A 17,386-nucleotide genomic window follows, 5' to 3' on the forward strand; every position below is an offset into this window, starting at 1 on the left:
CAACAGAGATTGAAGCTGTAGCTGTTCTTTGAGTCAATACATTTTAATGTCAAAGCCTGTGTTTTTCATATATTGATTTTGTAACCTGACAGTTTTCCAAAGAAAGCCATAACTCTGTAAAAACTCTGTTTCTGGCTCCATCAGGAAAACAACAACTTTGTTACCTTACTAATTGTCTCAGGGGCTCAATGAACAACACAAAGAGGAGAGGGTGATGGTGATGATCACTTTCATTTCAGCCTAAAGTGTTACTGCATTAGGTGCTCGCTGCCTCTCAAATGAGATCACAAAATAGATTGCAATGCGTGTAATAATGCATGTGCGTGATTGCATTATGGCTTGTTTCTGCAGTCATATATAGTCTGGTTTTATGGTTGCTGGTTTATCAATCAGCTGTGAGTGTACGACATAATTGTAATGATTTTGTAATGGTTTATAAAGTCAGCAGGTCAACATCATTTCTTCCTCTGAATGAGCCACTGTGTAGTCTGTAATTTAAAAAAAAAAAAAAAAAATATATATATATATATATATATATATATATATATATATATATATATATATATATATATATATATATATATATATATATATAAAGCAATAGACCTTTCAGCCCAGTTCTATTTCTTATGCATAATCCATCATATAAAATTGGCTCAAATGAAAAAGTCTCTTTTAAAAAATTGTTTTATGAGTTTTAATCTTTTAACTTTATGCACTTTGCATTAAGCAAATATGAAATTATATGCAGCAGTCTTTCACTTAAGACATTAGTTTAATATTTAAACCTATTTTCTGCATATTCCAGCATATAAAATAAGTTAAACTCAGCAAACAATAAATAGAATCAAAGATTCAGCAGCACCGAGTCCTGTCGCTCTTAACTCTGTTGTCAACTGTTTAGCAGGAGTGGGGCGGGTGGAGGTTTTCCCGGTGCAACAGCGGTCATGTCAGTGGGGGGATCCCAATTTAAGGCCTTTTTTCTTTAAGAGTCTTTGAGATATTTGTGTTCAAACAGCTTGCAGAGGTCTGAAAGTCGACTAACACACCAGAAGGTTGAGCAGAAGACTTGGATGATTTGACATGGAATGACTTGGAACCCCCAAACATTAATGCCCTCTGATTTCTTAAGTACTTAACACAGTTGGTTTGCCTGGCCTTTTTTTACATAACATAGTGTCGAGCTGTTCTCTCAATGGGTTAACATTTTGAACTTTGAAGATCTTGATTTACAAATAGAATACTAGCATAGTGAAACTATAGACAGTGCACAAGTGAGATGAAGAGGAGATTTCAGGCACGATGGAGTGGGCGGAGACAAGTGTAAGGGATGATTTGTGACAGAGGGATTCCAGCAAGATTTAAAGGGAAAGTTTACAAGATGGGAGTGAGATATGCTATGATATATGGTTTAAAGACTGTGGCAACAAAATAACAGGAGGCAGAACTGGGGGTAGCAGATTTGAAGATGCTAAGAATTTCCCTGAGAATGACCAAGATTAGAAATGGGTATATCAGAAGGACAACTCAGGTCAAGCATTTTGGAGAGAAAGCTAGTGAGGCTAGGTAGAGATGGTTTGTGGTGCAGAGGAGGGAATAAGGTGTCAGCAGAGAATCTGCAGAGAATGTTAAGTTAAGTTTCTTGGGACTCTAGCCCATAGCTATAATCTATATTGTATACATTGCTGTGCAAAAGTCTTAAGCCCGCTAGACTAGACTCCATCGATTGCATTTTCATCCAAGTATTAAAACAATCCTTTGTACACCACCACCGTGGCGGCATGCAGAGATTAAAATACAAATTTACATGATATTTGGAGGCGGTGCAGTTAACAGTAACATTTACTTTGTTGTTGATGCTAACATGGATGTGACAGTTGGTATTTACCTTAATCAGAGGATGTATCTTTTTGTGAGTAGGTGTATACTGACTTCAGAATTCATAGAGGTCCTTGTTCTGTTTCAGAATTCATACCACAGCCTTATGTAGTATTTTAGGTGCTCAGAACAAAAACATTTCATATATTTACAGTTTCATTAGATACATTCAGTGTTAGTAGCTGTGCTTTGGATTTCTTAGCTGCTGTATTCAATAGTACCACCGCACAGCTGATTACACAACAGATTTGTTGTCAAAGTAAGTTCAGTTTGTTTAAGGACAGGGCAGAAATGCTGCAGGTTTAGGCAAAACAAACAAACAATCACACAAAAACTGTAAATATAATTCAGATGTTCTGGAGAACAGTTTGGTTTTGTTTTTTGGTGGGTTTTCTTACGCTTCACAGGTGGACATTCTGGTGACCTTTGGATCATTGTCTGCATAACCCTTCAGGGTTTAAGCTGATGACTGAACTGTTTCTTATTGTTAAATTATGACCCAACTGAGACGTCTAGTTCTTTAGATGTTTCTCTGGGTTCTTTTGTTACCTCCTGGATGAGTCATTGGTGTAGTCTTGAAATAATTTTGGCAGAGTTCATTTTTAACATAGCTGGTTCCTGCTAGTCACAACGGATAGCTGGTTCTGCTGGAGTTCTCTTCTTGGTAACCATTAACAGCAGTCTCACTTGATGTCATGCCTACTTATTTCAAACAACTCCAGCAGTATATTCTCTGATTTAAAAACCTATTTTGAAGCTCCCTTTTCTTTCAAATATTTAAGAGAAAACTGTACTCTTAAACATTAGATTGTGTTTCTGGATGTTTCCCAAACTGGTTTTAAAGTCGTCTTAAGCACAAAATCTGTATTTTTATTAATTCTTAATGATCTTTTACTACTTTTTAAGTGACTTTGACTTTCTTGTGCTCTGCTGCTTTAGACACAATAGACCACACTCATGGTTCATTAAAACACTATGTGGGCCTTAAAGGTATAGCCTTAGAGTGGTTTAGGTTCTTTTAACACATAGAACCTTCTTACCATCTTGGTGATCTATGTCATATGGAGTCCCACAAAGATCAGTTCTCTGGCTAATCCTTTTTTCCCTTTACCTTCAGTGCCTGGCATTGATTTTTTTTTTTTTTTAATTTTAAAAGATGGCCTTCCACATTTCCATGTGCCTGGCACGCATGCCTATAAAAAGAAATGTCTCCCTTAAACACTCCAGTAATGGTTTAGGGGAGATGGATGAAAACATGGAAAGCTTTATGATGTCATTATGTTCTGACCCAGCAGTGCCTGTGCTGCTCCTCTCTTGGACTTGGTCCTCTGCAGCTAAACTCACAGTAACAAACCTTGGTGTGAAACAAGACTGTAATTTTAAACTAGATAAGATAGATTCTTTCATTAAAGCATTTATCACTTTAGTCCAATATCCAGAACCAAATCCACATTATTATTTTAAGTTTTTGAGCATCTCCTTCATGCTCTGATAACAATGCAATTGGACTATTATAATGCACTTTATGTTGCAATGTTTTCTTTGGTCAATCCAAAATGCTGCAGTTTTTCTCTTAACTGGTACTCACAAGCATAAACACATCCCATTGTCCCTCCACTGGCTTCCTGTTCATTTTTGAATATTTGATCAGTTTTAAGACCTTTAATGCATCAGCACCACTGACTCCATCTGTAGGAGTCCTTAAAACCTGGATGAACAAGTTTTTTCAGGTATTATCCCGAATTTGTGGAATGAGCTCATTGCCCATGTTAGGATGGCCCAATTACTGCCTGTTTTAAAACTCTTTTTTAAAATTTTATTCCTCTGCGTTTGACTCTGAATAACTCAGCGTTTAACTTTTTTCATTGCCTTTTTATAAAATAATTTTATTGATTTGTTGTGCAGTGTTTTGGTACTTTGTTTGGATTTTACTGCACATTTTATTGCACACATATTACTCCTTCCTATAGGTTTATTGTAGAACAATTAAGGTCTTCACCTTACAATATTAAGCACCTCGAGGCGACTGTTGTTGTTATTATAAATAAAATAAAATTGAATTGAACTTTAATTTTACTACTGAGTGGGACCAAAAATATCTCATATAGAATCACCACTCCCATTCTTTAAAAAAAAATGCATAAACAAAAAGGTTTGCTCACACTTCCATTACCTGATATTACTGCGGCATTAACAGGATTAACACTGGTTTCTGCCACCAAAGCTCTGAACAACATTAGTGCTAATTTACATTTTGGATACAGAAAGGGAAAAATAGATTGACCTATATAGAAAAATGAATGGATATTCACAGAGTTGAAATCATCCAACAGTACATAGTGTATATGTTTCCCAGTTTGCTTGTGCAGGTTTTTAAAATAATGACCAGGGCAAATATCTTCACTCTACTGATCACTGGTCACTGGTTTAAAACCCTATCGTTGAGACACACACACACACACACCACACACACACACACACACACACACACACACACACACACACACACACACACACACACACACACACACACACACACACACAGGCACAGACACAGACACAGACATGCATACACAGAAGGCAGACGTCACAGTTGGAAGCATGTCAAACACCAGCTACTCTTGTTCTATGATTTAATTTTTCTGACAAAATCATTTGTTCCCCAGAATAAAGTAGAACACCCTTATGGCTTTTTATGTTTTTATGTTTGTTAAAAATTCTTCCATGAATTTTTAACAAATGATTGTTTCATAGAGTTCATTGGATCTGGGATTCTTCATATGTAAGGAGGCTTTATAAATAAAATCAATCTGATCAATGTGGTTTTCATGTTCAACAAATGCTAATTAAACTTAAAGTGATTGTTGCATGGCATAAATTTGTCAAAATTTGTCAATTATGAGGAGAAATATTATATGCCCCACTTCTGTAATCTTACTCAGTGGAAACAAGAAACATACAAATGTGTCTTTATATTCATTTAGCGCCTGGGCTGTTGCCATAGTGACAGGGTGGTAATGTCAGTTGCATTTTAACTTGGTTCTTGTCACTGGGAAATAGCAATGACTGAACAACATGAACCTGTGATAGTCATGTATTTTACTTTTATGTGAACAACACCTGCACAGCGCTTGACTAGGAAAGTAAATGAACAGTTACAGTGTTTAAAGAGCATCTGAACCACTTGTTAACAGCCTCGATTGCATCAAGTGCTCAAAGGAGATATTTCTGAACAACTTTAAACATGTTTGTTTGTCTCAGTAACCCAGGAAAGTAAAACTTCCCATAATTACTTTTACTTAGCATTATTATGAATGGGGCCTCAACATAAATTAATAATCCACAACTAAAGTCCATATGATTTTAACTATTTCATTTGACAGTAGTGCTGCTGAATTCCTGTTGAGTTCAGATTTCAGCTTATTACAGTGCAAACTGTGAACTTCTTCTCCCCCTTGGCATATGAAGATGCAGTCTTGTGTAACTTTCACAATCAAAACCAGTTTTTTCCAGTTCATGAGGCGTTGCCAAGAAACCGTCTGTCTGTGCATGCATGTCTTTGTATGTTGTGCTTGCAGTGTGCAAGCGCCAAGGTTTCCTAGCCTGTGAAAGCAGATAACTGGATTTTTCCTGTTCCTGCAGACAGTGTTACATAACACATGATGAATGAGGAGAAAGTGCATACAGCCATCCCTGCCTTTGCCTCACTCTACCCTTAGTTCTTTTTATCATAGAATACTATTGTCATAGTAGTTAAAGTGCTACTCTCTACCTTAAAAAATAACAAATATTTTAACAAAAAGTTCTTCTGGTAGTGGGCTTGCCCAAATTTTAACATCATCAAACTCTCAAACACCCTTGAATAATACTATATGAATATAATATAGTGTTCCCAGTAAATCACCACTGTCTAATAGTAGGTCTGGGTAGCCATAGCCCCCAGGACATTAAGCAGGCATGGAAGAGATCCAGGCCACAGACATCTAGTGGACCATGAGAGCCCTAGAAGGACCTCCGCAGGGGCAGGTGTAAATAAAAATTTCCAGTTCACTCTGTCAAACGCTTTTTCTGCATCTAGAGACAATATTGTGGTTTCAATGTTTTTACTGCACGAATAGTCTATTAAATTAAGTGATCTACATGTATCTGTTGATGACTTTTATGAAACCAGTTTGGTCAGGATATATTATGAGGGAGGTTTTCTTCTCTAATTTCTTTGAGAGAGCTTTGCAGATTATTTTCATGTCAACCTTGATAAGGGATATTGGACAATAGCTGGTGGGAAGAACAGGGTCTTTGCCTGGTTTTAGCAGGAGACGTTGGCAGAATTCATATTTGTTGGTAGTCTGCCATTTTCTTATATTTCCTGTAACATTGTGTGGAACACTGCTGCCAGAATTCTTTGCTGGAAATCCATCTGGACCTGCAGCCTTATTATTGAGCATACTTTCCAGGGCTTACTGGAGTTCACCTGATGTCAGCGGTGAATCCAGTGCTGTCGCTTGACTTAAAAATAACATTTATATTTGATTTTCTTTTTTCCATCCAGTAGTGTGCAAACAACTCAAGAGCTCATATTCACATAATTGTAACTGTAATGTAATTACTAAATTTAATACGTAATATGTTACTACTTTACTGAAGAATGTAATGTGTTTACAGTAACACATTGCTTTGGAATGTGTTACACTGTAGACAGGTCAAGCAGAGTGTGGCACTGGAAGTAACGACACAAACACTTGTGTGTGGGAGGGGTTTGGTAAGGAGAAGGAAAAAATACTTTTATATGTGTACAGCGAGGCTGGGGTCCTACAGAATTCAGTTAAATATGGTCGGGTGTGGAAAGAATGCTTCACAGGTTTCCACAGAAGAAGCATAGTTTAGGGATAAAGGGGAATACTCACCCATCACTGGATGTGAAGTCACTGAAAAACCTCATTTTGGTTCAAAATCACAAACTATTTGAAGCCATTTGCAATTATTTTGATTGGTCATTCTCTACCCCGTGTTTGTTTTTATGTTCTGGTGATTATTAAATTAAAGAGTTTTGGCTCTCTCTCCATTCTTTTAGATAGTGGCTTCAAGATACCCCAGGATTTAATCCAAGATTGCATAGATATGAGACTTGCTGCTAGAATGACTTTGTAAAAAACCTACACTTTTGACTCCTCTGCTGTGACAGATGCCACATTCTTGTTTATTTAATAAAGTTAATGTGCTTTTTTTTGTTTGCTTTTTTGCACCTCTCTGCTCTCTCTGATCCCCCCTTCCCCCTTCTTCCCCTTTCCCTCTTTCTTTCCTTTGTTTTTATAGGTGACTTGGAGACGTTAGAAGCTGAGCACACTTTTTGCCTGTCTCTCACACTTTTTGACTGTGGCTTTTTGCCATGGCAACCTCCTTGATCAGTCGTCAGCTGGCTTTCTCTCTGCAGAAAAACGTGTGGCTCAGTGCTTCAGGTAAATCTAGCACTACACCAGATCCTTGTTTTCTAGTCAGGATATAACATTCAGTAGGTAAAGATGTGTTACCAGTGTTGGAGAGTGTCTTAAAACTGTTTGGACCATTGTGTAAATTAATCTTATTCTTCCAGCCATATTAGTGCCACAGCTAATAGGCTAAGCTTTTCCACATGTGAGGAATGTATTGCTTATTTCAAAGTGACTTTAAGAATTTTCAGATGATTTTTTTTAGTTGAAATGTCTCATCTGAAAATACAATTTTAATACCTCTCATGGGTAAAGCAGTGAAAGCAGAATAGCATTGTGTAATCAGTGTAAATGTTTAAACCGAAGGAGGATGTGCTTATCAATACACATGTTTGTGCTTTTCCAAGATGAGTGACTGAGTGGTGTGTCAAAGGTCTTCTGTCCATAACCACGAAGCCAGACATACTACTGTAAATCTGAGTAACAAGTAAATTATTCACTACACATGGGACACTATTGCGTTGGCAAAATCTGTCTACAGACAGCTGCCGTTATCCGATAAACTGGATTTGTGACAGGCGTCTCCATAAAGGCTGTTTTATATAGTAAAACAATGTGAAAGAGGAAGCTGTCTAGACTGTATAATATGCTATAAATAATTAATGCATTACAACAACTGTGGATTTAAAGTTGAAGCTCTGCCCTTCAAGATGTGATTGAAGTACAGACTTATTTTGTTCATTTTAATTCCAGTCTGGTTGTGTGCAGAAGCAAAATCACAAAAAAGTGTTGCTGTTCCCAAGCGTGTGGACTAACTATATATAAATGTGTGTTTTGGAGCAACTAAATTTATCTCAAGAAAGTGTTCACCTGCAACTGCTTCATAAACGGTTGGTATAAATGTCCAGCGGAGCACTGATATGAGCTTTAAACCTTATCTTTGCTTGTTTGATAGTAGATCAACTAACAGCCTAGTCATTCATGAGATGAGCTATTTCAGTTCACAGAACTTGTTGCTGTAACCGCTAGCTCAGTAAAGATGACCCCAAATTGTCCAGAACCAGTAAGAACTAGTTTCTGGGCTTATCTTGTTTTTCAACTGTGAGTCAGAGTTACCGGGATAGAGGACACTGTAACGGTCGGGGCAGATACTATGGATTTTGTTGTATAGTTGTTTGAGATATAACTATGGAAAAATATAAATTTCCTTATTTGCTCCCAAGCTGCCCTGAGCTTATCCAGGACAGAGGACATAGTTAGGGACAGTATTAGAGTATATTTGCCTTTAAAAAATCATAACAAAGAAGCAAAAGTTGCCAGCACTTTATTTGTTTCTATCATGGCTGGCACCACATGTAAAACACCAGGACATGACCACAAAATAAGTACCAAATATTACACCCCTCACACCCACACATTTATGAACTTTTTTGTGGTTTCTCCACAAGGTTGCAGATATGTCAGCAAAGCAGCAGCAAAGACACAGGTGGAGTTTGACTACGATGGACCCTCCATGACAACTACAGTCCCTGGTCCACGATCACAAGTAATGGTGTACACACACACCACACCACACACACACACACACACACAGACACATTTATTGCAATCAAAAGCTTTTCTCTCTCTTTCTATTTCTAGGAGCTGATGAAACAACTGGGACAAATACAGGTGAGATGTGTGTGTTAGTATTTGTGGTTTCTGCTACTTACAGTTGAGCATGATTGTCTACAACAGCATAAATACAACAAGAGTACTTCTCCATCCTTTTATATATGAGTTTATTTATTTGTTTTTACTGAATGCCTTGTTTCGGTTGATACTGGTTCTGGATACTGATCTCCTACAACCGCTGGCAAAAATTATGCAGTCATCACATTTGCAAGATGTTCAGCAACTTTGTAATCTAAAAGAAATACCTGAACAAATTTCAATATTTTTAATCATGTTCAGGCTATAACAAGCTGGCTGCTTTTGGTGGATATGCAGAAAATATTTATTGAACAAAAGTTGGCATTGGAAACTGGTGAACTGGTCTTTTTTTTTTGTGTGTGTGTTTTTCAGGGGTTGCATATTTTTTTTGGAAATTATTTCACTGATTATGTTTGTACATTAATAACTGAACATTTTTTAGTATATTGCATTTTAATAACATGATACAGTGGGGCAAAAAAGTATTTAGTCAGCCACCGATTGTGCAAGTTCCCCCACCTAAAATGATGACAGAGGTCAGTAATTTGCACCAGAGGTACACTTCAACTGTGAGAGACAGAATGTGAAAAAAAAATCCATGAATTCACATGGTAGGATTTGTAAAGAATTTATTCGTAAATTAGGGTGGAAAATAAGTATTTGGTCAATAACAAAAATACAACTCAATACTTTGTAACATAACCTTTGTTGGCAATAACAGAGGTCAAACGTTTACTATAGGTCTTTACCAGGTTTGCACACACAGTAGCTGGTATTTTGGCCCATTCCTCCATGCAGATCTTCTCGAGAGCAGTGATGTTTTGGGGCTGTCGCCGAGCAACACGGACTTTCAACTCCCGCCACAGATTTTCTATGGGGTTGAGGTCTGGAGACTGGCTAGGCAACTCCAGGGCTTTCAAATGCTTCTTCTGGAGCCACTCCTTTGTTGCCCGGGCGGTGTGTTTTGGATCATTGTCATGTTGGAAGACCCAGCCTCGTTTCATCTTCAAAGTTCTCACTGATGGAAGGAGGTTTTGGCTCAAAATCTCACGATACATGGCCCCATTCATTCTGTCCTTAACACGGATCAGTCGTCCTGTCCCCTTGGCAGAAAAACAGCCCCATAGCATGATGTTTCCACCCCCATGCTTCACAGTAGGTATGGTGTTCTTGGGATGCAACTCAGTATTCTTCTTCCTCCAAACACGACGAGTTGAGTTTATACCAAAAAGTTCTACTTTGGTTTCATCTGACCACATGACATTCTCCCAATCCTCTGCTGTATCATCCATGTGCTCTCTGGCAAACTTCAGACGGGCCTGGACATGCACTGGCTTCAGCAGCGGAACACGTCTGGCACTGCGGGATTTGATTCCCTGCCGTTGTAGTGTGTTACTGATGGTGACCTTTGTTACTTTGGTCCCAGCTCTCTGCAGGTCATTCACCAGGTCCCCCCGTGTGGTTCTGGGATCTTTGCTCACCGTTCTCATGATCATTTTGACCCCACGGGATGAGATCTTGCGTGGAGCCCCAGATCGAGGGAGATTATCAGTGGTCTTGTATGTCTTCCATTTTCTGATGATTGCTCCCACAGTTGATTTGTTCACACCAAGCTGCTTGCCTATTGTAGATTCACTCTTCCCAGTCTGGTGCAGGTCTACAATACTTTTCCTGGTGTCCTTCGAAAGCTCTTTGGTCTTGGCCATGGCGGAGTTTGGAGTCTGACTGTTTGAGGCTGTGGACAGGTGTCTTTTATACAGATGATGAGTTCAAACAGGTGCCATTCATACAGGTAACGAGTGGGGGACAGAAAAGCTTCTTACAGCAGACGTTACAGGTCTGTGAGAGCCAGAGATTTTCCTTGTTTGAGGTGACCAAATACTTATTTTCCACCCTAATTTACGAATTAATTCTTTACAAATCCTACCATGTGGATTCATGGATTTTTTTTTTTCACATTCTGTCTCTCACAGTTGAAGTGTACCTCTGGTGCAAATTACTGACCTCTGTCATCATTTTAAGTGGGGGAACTTGCACAATCGGTGGCTGACTAAATACTTTTTTGCCCCACTGTATATCATTTTTAAAAGTCACTTTATCTTCCGTAGTAGGTCTCTACTGTAGTTAGTAGGTATGTAGTGACACTGAGGCAACAACTACACTCATCATTGTATGAAACTTTTCAGCATTACAAACAAAAATGTGGAACACACACACAAACCTAGACATGTTTTAGAAAGGCAGTCAGACAAACTGTGACCTCAAATGTTCAAATGGCTCATTGTATTCAGGCCAAAATAAGCAAAAACCGCATCTAAGTATGACATACAGATAGGATGTCCTACGAGAGCTCTGTCAGCTTATTCTAACATGTTTGCCTTTAAATATTAATTGATAGTAATACATATTCTCTTGAAATTGTAATACTTTTTCTCTAGCTACAATGACTATGCCATGCTTCTGTGTGTGTGTTGGTAGATTGGGTCTGTAAGTATGTTAAGTCAGTGAACTACATAAATAATTCCTGGAGCACAATATGCTGTTCCCTCTTTTTTTTAGCACCATCGACTCTTAAGGTTATATGGTGCTTCTGTCGTATCTGAAGCTCAGTGATACCAGAGATGGCATTATGCAAGTGATGTCTTCATATTGTGCAGGTGTTTGTGTGTGGATTTTGATATAATTTTATTCTAATTGTTTGTATTGTAGTAACAATAAAGTTATTAATAATTTTCAAGGAAACTTTGAAGCATGCTAGAAAGACTGTTAAAAGGTTACAAATGCAGAATGAATTGAAGGCGTTATGTTTACCTTCAACATAAGATTCTTCAAGAACCATAATAGGCTGAATTTATTTTCTAAACATATGCTAAACTGTGCTGTTTTGTTAAACTGCACTGTTTTTTATAGCAAATAACTTGCTGCTTTTGTCTTTACAGACTTTTTGTTATCATATTCCAGACTCGAGAATAATTTATGAATATCTTTATACTCTTAATCGTAAGTACCATGTGAGGTTTTTAATACATAACATGTTTTTCCCCAGAATACTGGTGCCATCAACTTTTTCTGTAACTATGAGGAGAGCAAAGGGAACTACCTAGTGGATGTGGATGGGAATCGCATGCTGGATATCTACACTCAGATTTCTTCCATCCCAATTGGTTAGTACAGATATTTATGTAATAACTTCAGTTTAGATTGTTGAATTGTGAGACAGGGATGAAATCTATAATCATAACAAATGTTATTTTATATTGCATAGCTGTCATTGAAAAAGGGCAGACACTATGGTTGGATAATAAATGGTTTCACCCAGCCATGAGCCATGAGTGAAAGACGTTTTTGAATTTTAATTTATATTGTCTGAAAAATGGCCAAAAAAATCACAAATTCTGCCAGGCTATGTTAACTCAGTGTAAAGTGCAATGGTTTTGTACTTAAGACAAGTTAGTATGAAAAACATAATTTGCATATAAGCCCTCAGTTTGTACTCTTTCTCTGTGTGTGTGTGTGTGTGTGTGTGTGTGTGTGTGTGTGTGTGTGTGTGTGTGTGTGTGTGTGTGTGTGTGTGTGTGTGTAAAGGAGTCTACCTTAACATCCATCAGAAAAAACTATATGTAGCTGGCTGTGTAGATCAGCGGCCCCCAACCTTTTTTGCGCCACGGACCGGTTTATGCCCGACAATATTTTCATGGACCGGCCTTTAAGGTGTTGCGGATAAATACAACAAAATAAAACTAGTACCGGTACCGAAAAAAAGAAAATTTATTCATAACACACATGAAAAGACCAAGGAAAACCGAGTAAATGATAAAAACGATAACAAAATAACGCTGAAAACCGATTAAAAACCCTGAAAACTATACATTTCAGCCCTGAGCCTCAACTCTCGCAGTCCAGTACCAAACGAGTCACGGACCGGTCCGAGGCCCGGGGGTTGGGGACCGCTGGTGTAGATGAATGGCTGCATGCTTAAAATGTATTATCATTATTAATTTTTCTAATGTTAAGAAAGTTTTTTGTGTCATAATTTATGATTTCAAATGTTTTTCCATTTCATCTAGTTAACTCAAGTCTAAAAAGCAATGGGGACTACTGTGTCTCATCTGTAATCTATATCTGTTTTTCAATTGAAAACTGGTTTTAAAGGCAGTATTACATATATGGCAAGCGTCTTGTTGGTGCAAACGAGGAGCTTAACAGACAAATACTGATTAACTATCATGATGTTGCTTTTTTATTTTTTAAAGCAGGGCAAATCATAGATAACTATGGTGTTTACTGGTTCTTTTGATACAATTGGATCAATTATATATGTGGTCACTTTGCTGCCATTAGACTTGTTGTACTGTATTACTGTCGGAGTCAATTTTGATACACTGAGCTACTTTGCATTTCCACTGTGGTTTGTCCAACGATAACAGGGATATACGTAGTTTACTTGTATACTTTCCAATAAAACTAATAATACTTATTTTAATAGCATACTTGAAGGAAATGGTGTATGCGATGCACCTTCCTTTGTAAAACCACTCCTGTTGTGTGCTCCTATAGGCTACAACCACCCTGCTCTCCTCAAAGTGATGACCAATCCAAACAATTTGGTAAGTTCGTTTCTTTTATCAGGGAAAATAAAGATATGGAGCAGATGGCATTGCAGTGAATGATTAAGTATACAGTAGTCAAAGGAATTGCATTCTGTGTTTTATACAGACAATTGTGATTTCCATTAGAGCAGTTTAGGGTAAATTATGCTAAGCTACCACAGTTCTGACATCATACAGCAGTTACAATCTTTCCTCACAATGCCACTGTGTGTAAGCAAGCTGGACAATGATCATATGATGATTTTTTGGTGTAGAATCATCATCCATGATCTCAAGACACAGTTACCTCCATAGAACTCATAGATCACAATTTTAGCTAAGCATATGGTTATATAGATAGAATAACCTGTGTTGGGATTAAATAATTTGCAGTGCCTCAATAATGCTATGCTTTTTTTTATTAATAAGTGTTAGAAAGTTATATAGTGTAGTATTAAGTGGACACAGCACTGAAAAATAAAGGCATTAGACAACAATTCAACTCAGGGCTAAAGGACCATGACTCAAATCTCATTCTGTTTTTTGTTTTATTATAAATATTCTGACTGGAACATGAAAGTGGCACCTCCAACATATGTGTCCACTGAGTGTTTTCATCATTCTTATGTCTAATGTTGAGCTTCCTGTATGTTCTCAGAGGAGAGGTGAGGTGTAAAACAACAAATGGTTTTTAAAGTGAATGTAAATCCTAATATTTGTTTTGGTTTGGGATTTAACAAGTAGGACATATATGTAAGTACATGTAACATCCTTTTGAAAAAGTCTGAACAAGACTCTGCGTATTTGCATGTACTAGATATTTTTGTCTTTCTTCAGAGTACATTTGTGAATCGGCCAGCCTTGGGAATCCTGCCACCTGAGAACTTTCCAGACAAAATCACCGAAAGTCTTCTCTCAGTGAGAAACACACAAAAACTGAGTTTATCTTTTTATACCCAAATTTGAGCTATCACACTAATATTTTTTCTGCTTTTTTTTGTAAAACAGTACATTTTAAAATTCATGGATAACAACTATCTAACACACATTTAGAATTTAAATTTGTGTACAGGTTGTTCTTACATTCTAGTTTTCATGTAACTCCATAATGTATTATTTGCCTTTATTGCTATTTCTGCAGATAATGGTAGCTGTGCAATGATAATAATGATAATCCTTGTTACTCCTACTTTGCTTTCTGTCAGGTGGCACCTAGTGGAATGACTCGTGTTCAGACAATGTCCTGTGGTGCTTGCTCCAATGAAAATGCTTACAAAGCTATTTTTATCTGGTATAGGGTAAGTGAGTGCAAATTTGATTTAATTTGTTAACACCATGTTAAATTATATCTGGTGACCACATGGTATGGGGGGTGTTAGTGCTCATAGCATGGGTAACATCTGTGAAGGCACAATTAATGCTGAAAGGTACAACATATGCTGCCATCCAAGCCAGACAATCCCTGCTTATTTCAGCAGAACAATGCACAGCCACATTCGGCATGTGTTACAACTGCGTGGCTTTGTAGTAAAAGAGTCAGGTACTAGAGTGGCCTGCCTACAGTCCAGACCCGTCTCCCATTGAACATGTGTGGCGCATTATGAAGTGCAAAATATGACGATGGAGACCCCGGACTGTTGAGCAACTGAAGTTGTACATGAACCAAGAATGGGAAAGAATTCCACCTACACAGCTTTAACAATTAGTGTCCTCAGTTCTTATTGACGCTTATTGAGTGTTGTTAAAAGAAAAGGTGATATAACCCAGTGGTAAACATGTCCAAGCTTTATTGGAACATGTTGCAGGTATCAAATTCAAAATGAGTGAAGATTTGCACGACAACAACACAAACAAGTTTATTAGTTTGAACATTGGATATCTTTTCTTTGTAGTGTATTCAATTGAATATCGGTAAAAAAGGATTTGCAAATCATTTTATTCTGTTTTTATTTACATGTTACACAACATCCCAACTTCATTGGAATTGGGTTTGTAGTAATGTTCTGTGATGTTCTATTATCAGTAATATTATTTGATCGTAACACTATAACAGACAACTGAATCCAAATCTCGGACAAAAACACAAAACCTAAAGCAAACAAAAGGTCACCACAGGAGATAGCTGTCCTTAAAAAGACGGTAGTGTAGAAAATGTCTTGTATTGAGTAGGAAAAAAAATGTAAACCAACAAGTTGGAATTAAAATGAATTTAATCTCTGTGGGGTTTTTTTTTACTTAGAACAAAGAACGAGGCCCAAACACACCAACTAATGAAGAACTGAACACCTCCATGATCAACCAGGTCTCACTATTCATTAAGTTATTCACCACTTTCCTGCCATATTGGACTCAATATTTGCTTCTTATTACTTGATGTTTGTCTTTTCTCTTGCTTAGTGTCATTGAATCCTTATGTCTTTTGATCTCAGGCACCAGGTTGTCCAGAACTCAGTATTTTATCTTTCATGGGGGGTTTCCATGGAAGAACATTAGGTATGTTAAATACTGTATACATTTTTGCTACTGTTAAAACAACAGCACCTGTCATAAAACAATTACAGTGGTATTTATTGAACAAATAACAAACTGAATTCATGTTTTTATACCCAAATTTGAGCTGGTACACTACAACTGTTTTATTGTAAAACAGTTCATGCATAATAATACACTGGCACATTATAAATACTTTTTCATCTGAGGGATTGGAAACGGTCCAGGCAGATTGCTCAGTGATGCAAAACAACCCAGCTGTTATCATACAAAAGCCTGTGCTATAAAAATAGAAGTTTGATTAATAACACCTCAAACATGTAAAAATTGAAAGCTCAAGGGTCCACATGTAGCATTTTTATAGCTTTTCACAGATACACAAGCATTGTATGTATTTAATCCTGTATGATGTCAGTTTGAAACTTTAGACTCAAGTCAGTGTGCTCTTTGTACAACTGGGGAAATCATTATTTGATTTTTGCCTGAATTTGTAAGTTTGCTCATTTAAAAAGAAATTAATCTCTAATTGTATGGTAGTTTCATTTTAATGAAGAGAGACAGATTATCAACCAGAACTCCAGAAAAATGAATTACATAAAAGTTGTAAACTTATTTGCATGTCATTAAGTAAGTAATGATACATAAAAATACAGGTCGCTACACAAAACACAACGTATTACTTGGTGGAGAAACCTTTTTTGGTTAGTACTTTACTTCTTGTAGTTCACTGGATTTGCACACATTTCAGAAAGGATTTTTGCACTCCTCTTTGGCTGCTGCTTAGCAAATTGAAGCTTCAGCTTCCCCCAGAGGTTTTCTACTGAGGTCTGGAGACTAGCTAGGCCACTCTTTGACCTTTACCTGCTTCTTCCTTAGTCCCTTCTATGTTCCATTGGTGCTATGCTTTAGGACATTGTCTCGCTGGAAGATCTACGAGCCCTCTTCAGTGTTCTGGCTTAGAGAAGGAGCTTCTCTTCCAAGATTTTTTGGGACATGATAACGTTCATTGTCCTCTCAAAGCAGTGAAGTGTCCTTAGCAGACAAACAGCCCTGACACATAGTATTTCCACCATAATGTTCTTTGGGTAATCCTCAGCATTCTTCTTTCTCCTTATTCCAGTTTGAATGTGGCTTCGTCTGACAAAAGCACACAAGCCTTCTCTGAATCATTTAGATTTTCGCTGTAGACAGGCCAGTTGCTAAAGCAGGGAAACTTTACAAGCACCACATGATTTTAATCCTTTATAGCTTACTGTGTTACACCTTTACCATGATCATGCTCTCCCCGTGAGGTGCATGCAAGATCTAATG

The 17,386-nt window shown here is 37.4% G+C and overlaps 1 protein-coding gene across 1 annotated transcript in view; it reads left to right on the forward strand.

Moving 5' to 3' along the window:
- abat (4-aminobutyrate aminotransferase) overlaps positions 1 to 17,386 on the forward strand; it is a 30,192-nt gene that overhangs the window by 4,677 nt on the left and 8,129 nt on the right. Inside the window, exons 2-10 of the mRNA XM_086288320.1 lie at positions 7,192 to 7,334; positions 8,753 to 8,850; positions 8,946 to 8,975; positions 12,043 to 12,160; positions 13,554 to 13,603; positions 14,423 to 14,503; positions 14,791 to 14,883; positions 15,825 to 15,887; positions 16,015 to 16,078. Coding sequence (XP_086144446.1) covers positions 7,265 to 7,334; positions 8,753 to 8,850; positions 8,946 to 8,975; positions 12,043 to 12,160; positions 13,554 to 13,603; positions 14,423 to 14,503; positions 14,791 to 14,883; positions 15,825 to 15,887; positions 16,015 to 16,078 — 667 coding nt within the window. The 5' untranslated portion in view covers positions 7,192 to 7,264. The remainder of the gene's footprint in view (positions 1 to 7,191; positions 7,335 to 8,752; positions 8,851 to 8,945; positions 8,976 to 12,042; positions 12,161 to 13,553; positions 13,604 to 14,422; positions 14,504 to 14,790; positions 14,884 to 15,824; positions 15,888 to 16,014; positions 16,079 to 17,386) is intronic.

The sequence above is a fragment of the Aulonocara sp. 'chitande type north' Nkhata Bay genome, linkage group LG4, assembly GCF_057382095.1.
Source record: "Aulonocara sp. 'chitande type north' Nkhata Bay isolate Kocher_YH1m ecotype deep benthic linkage group LG4, A_spYH_male_GT1.1, whole genome shotgun sequence".
Classification (NCBI taxonomy): domain Eukaryota; kingdom Metazoa; phylum Chordata; class Actinopteri; order Cichliformes; family Cichlidae; genus Aulonocara; species Aulonocara sp. 'chitande type north' Nkhata Bay.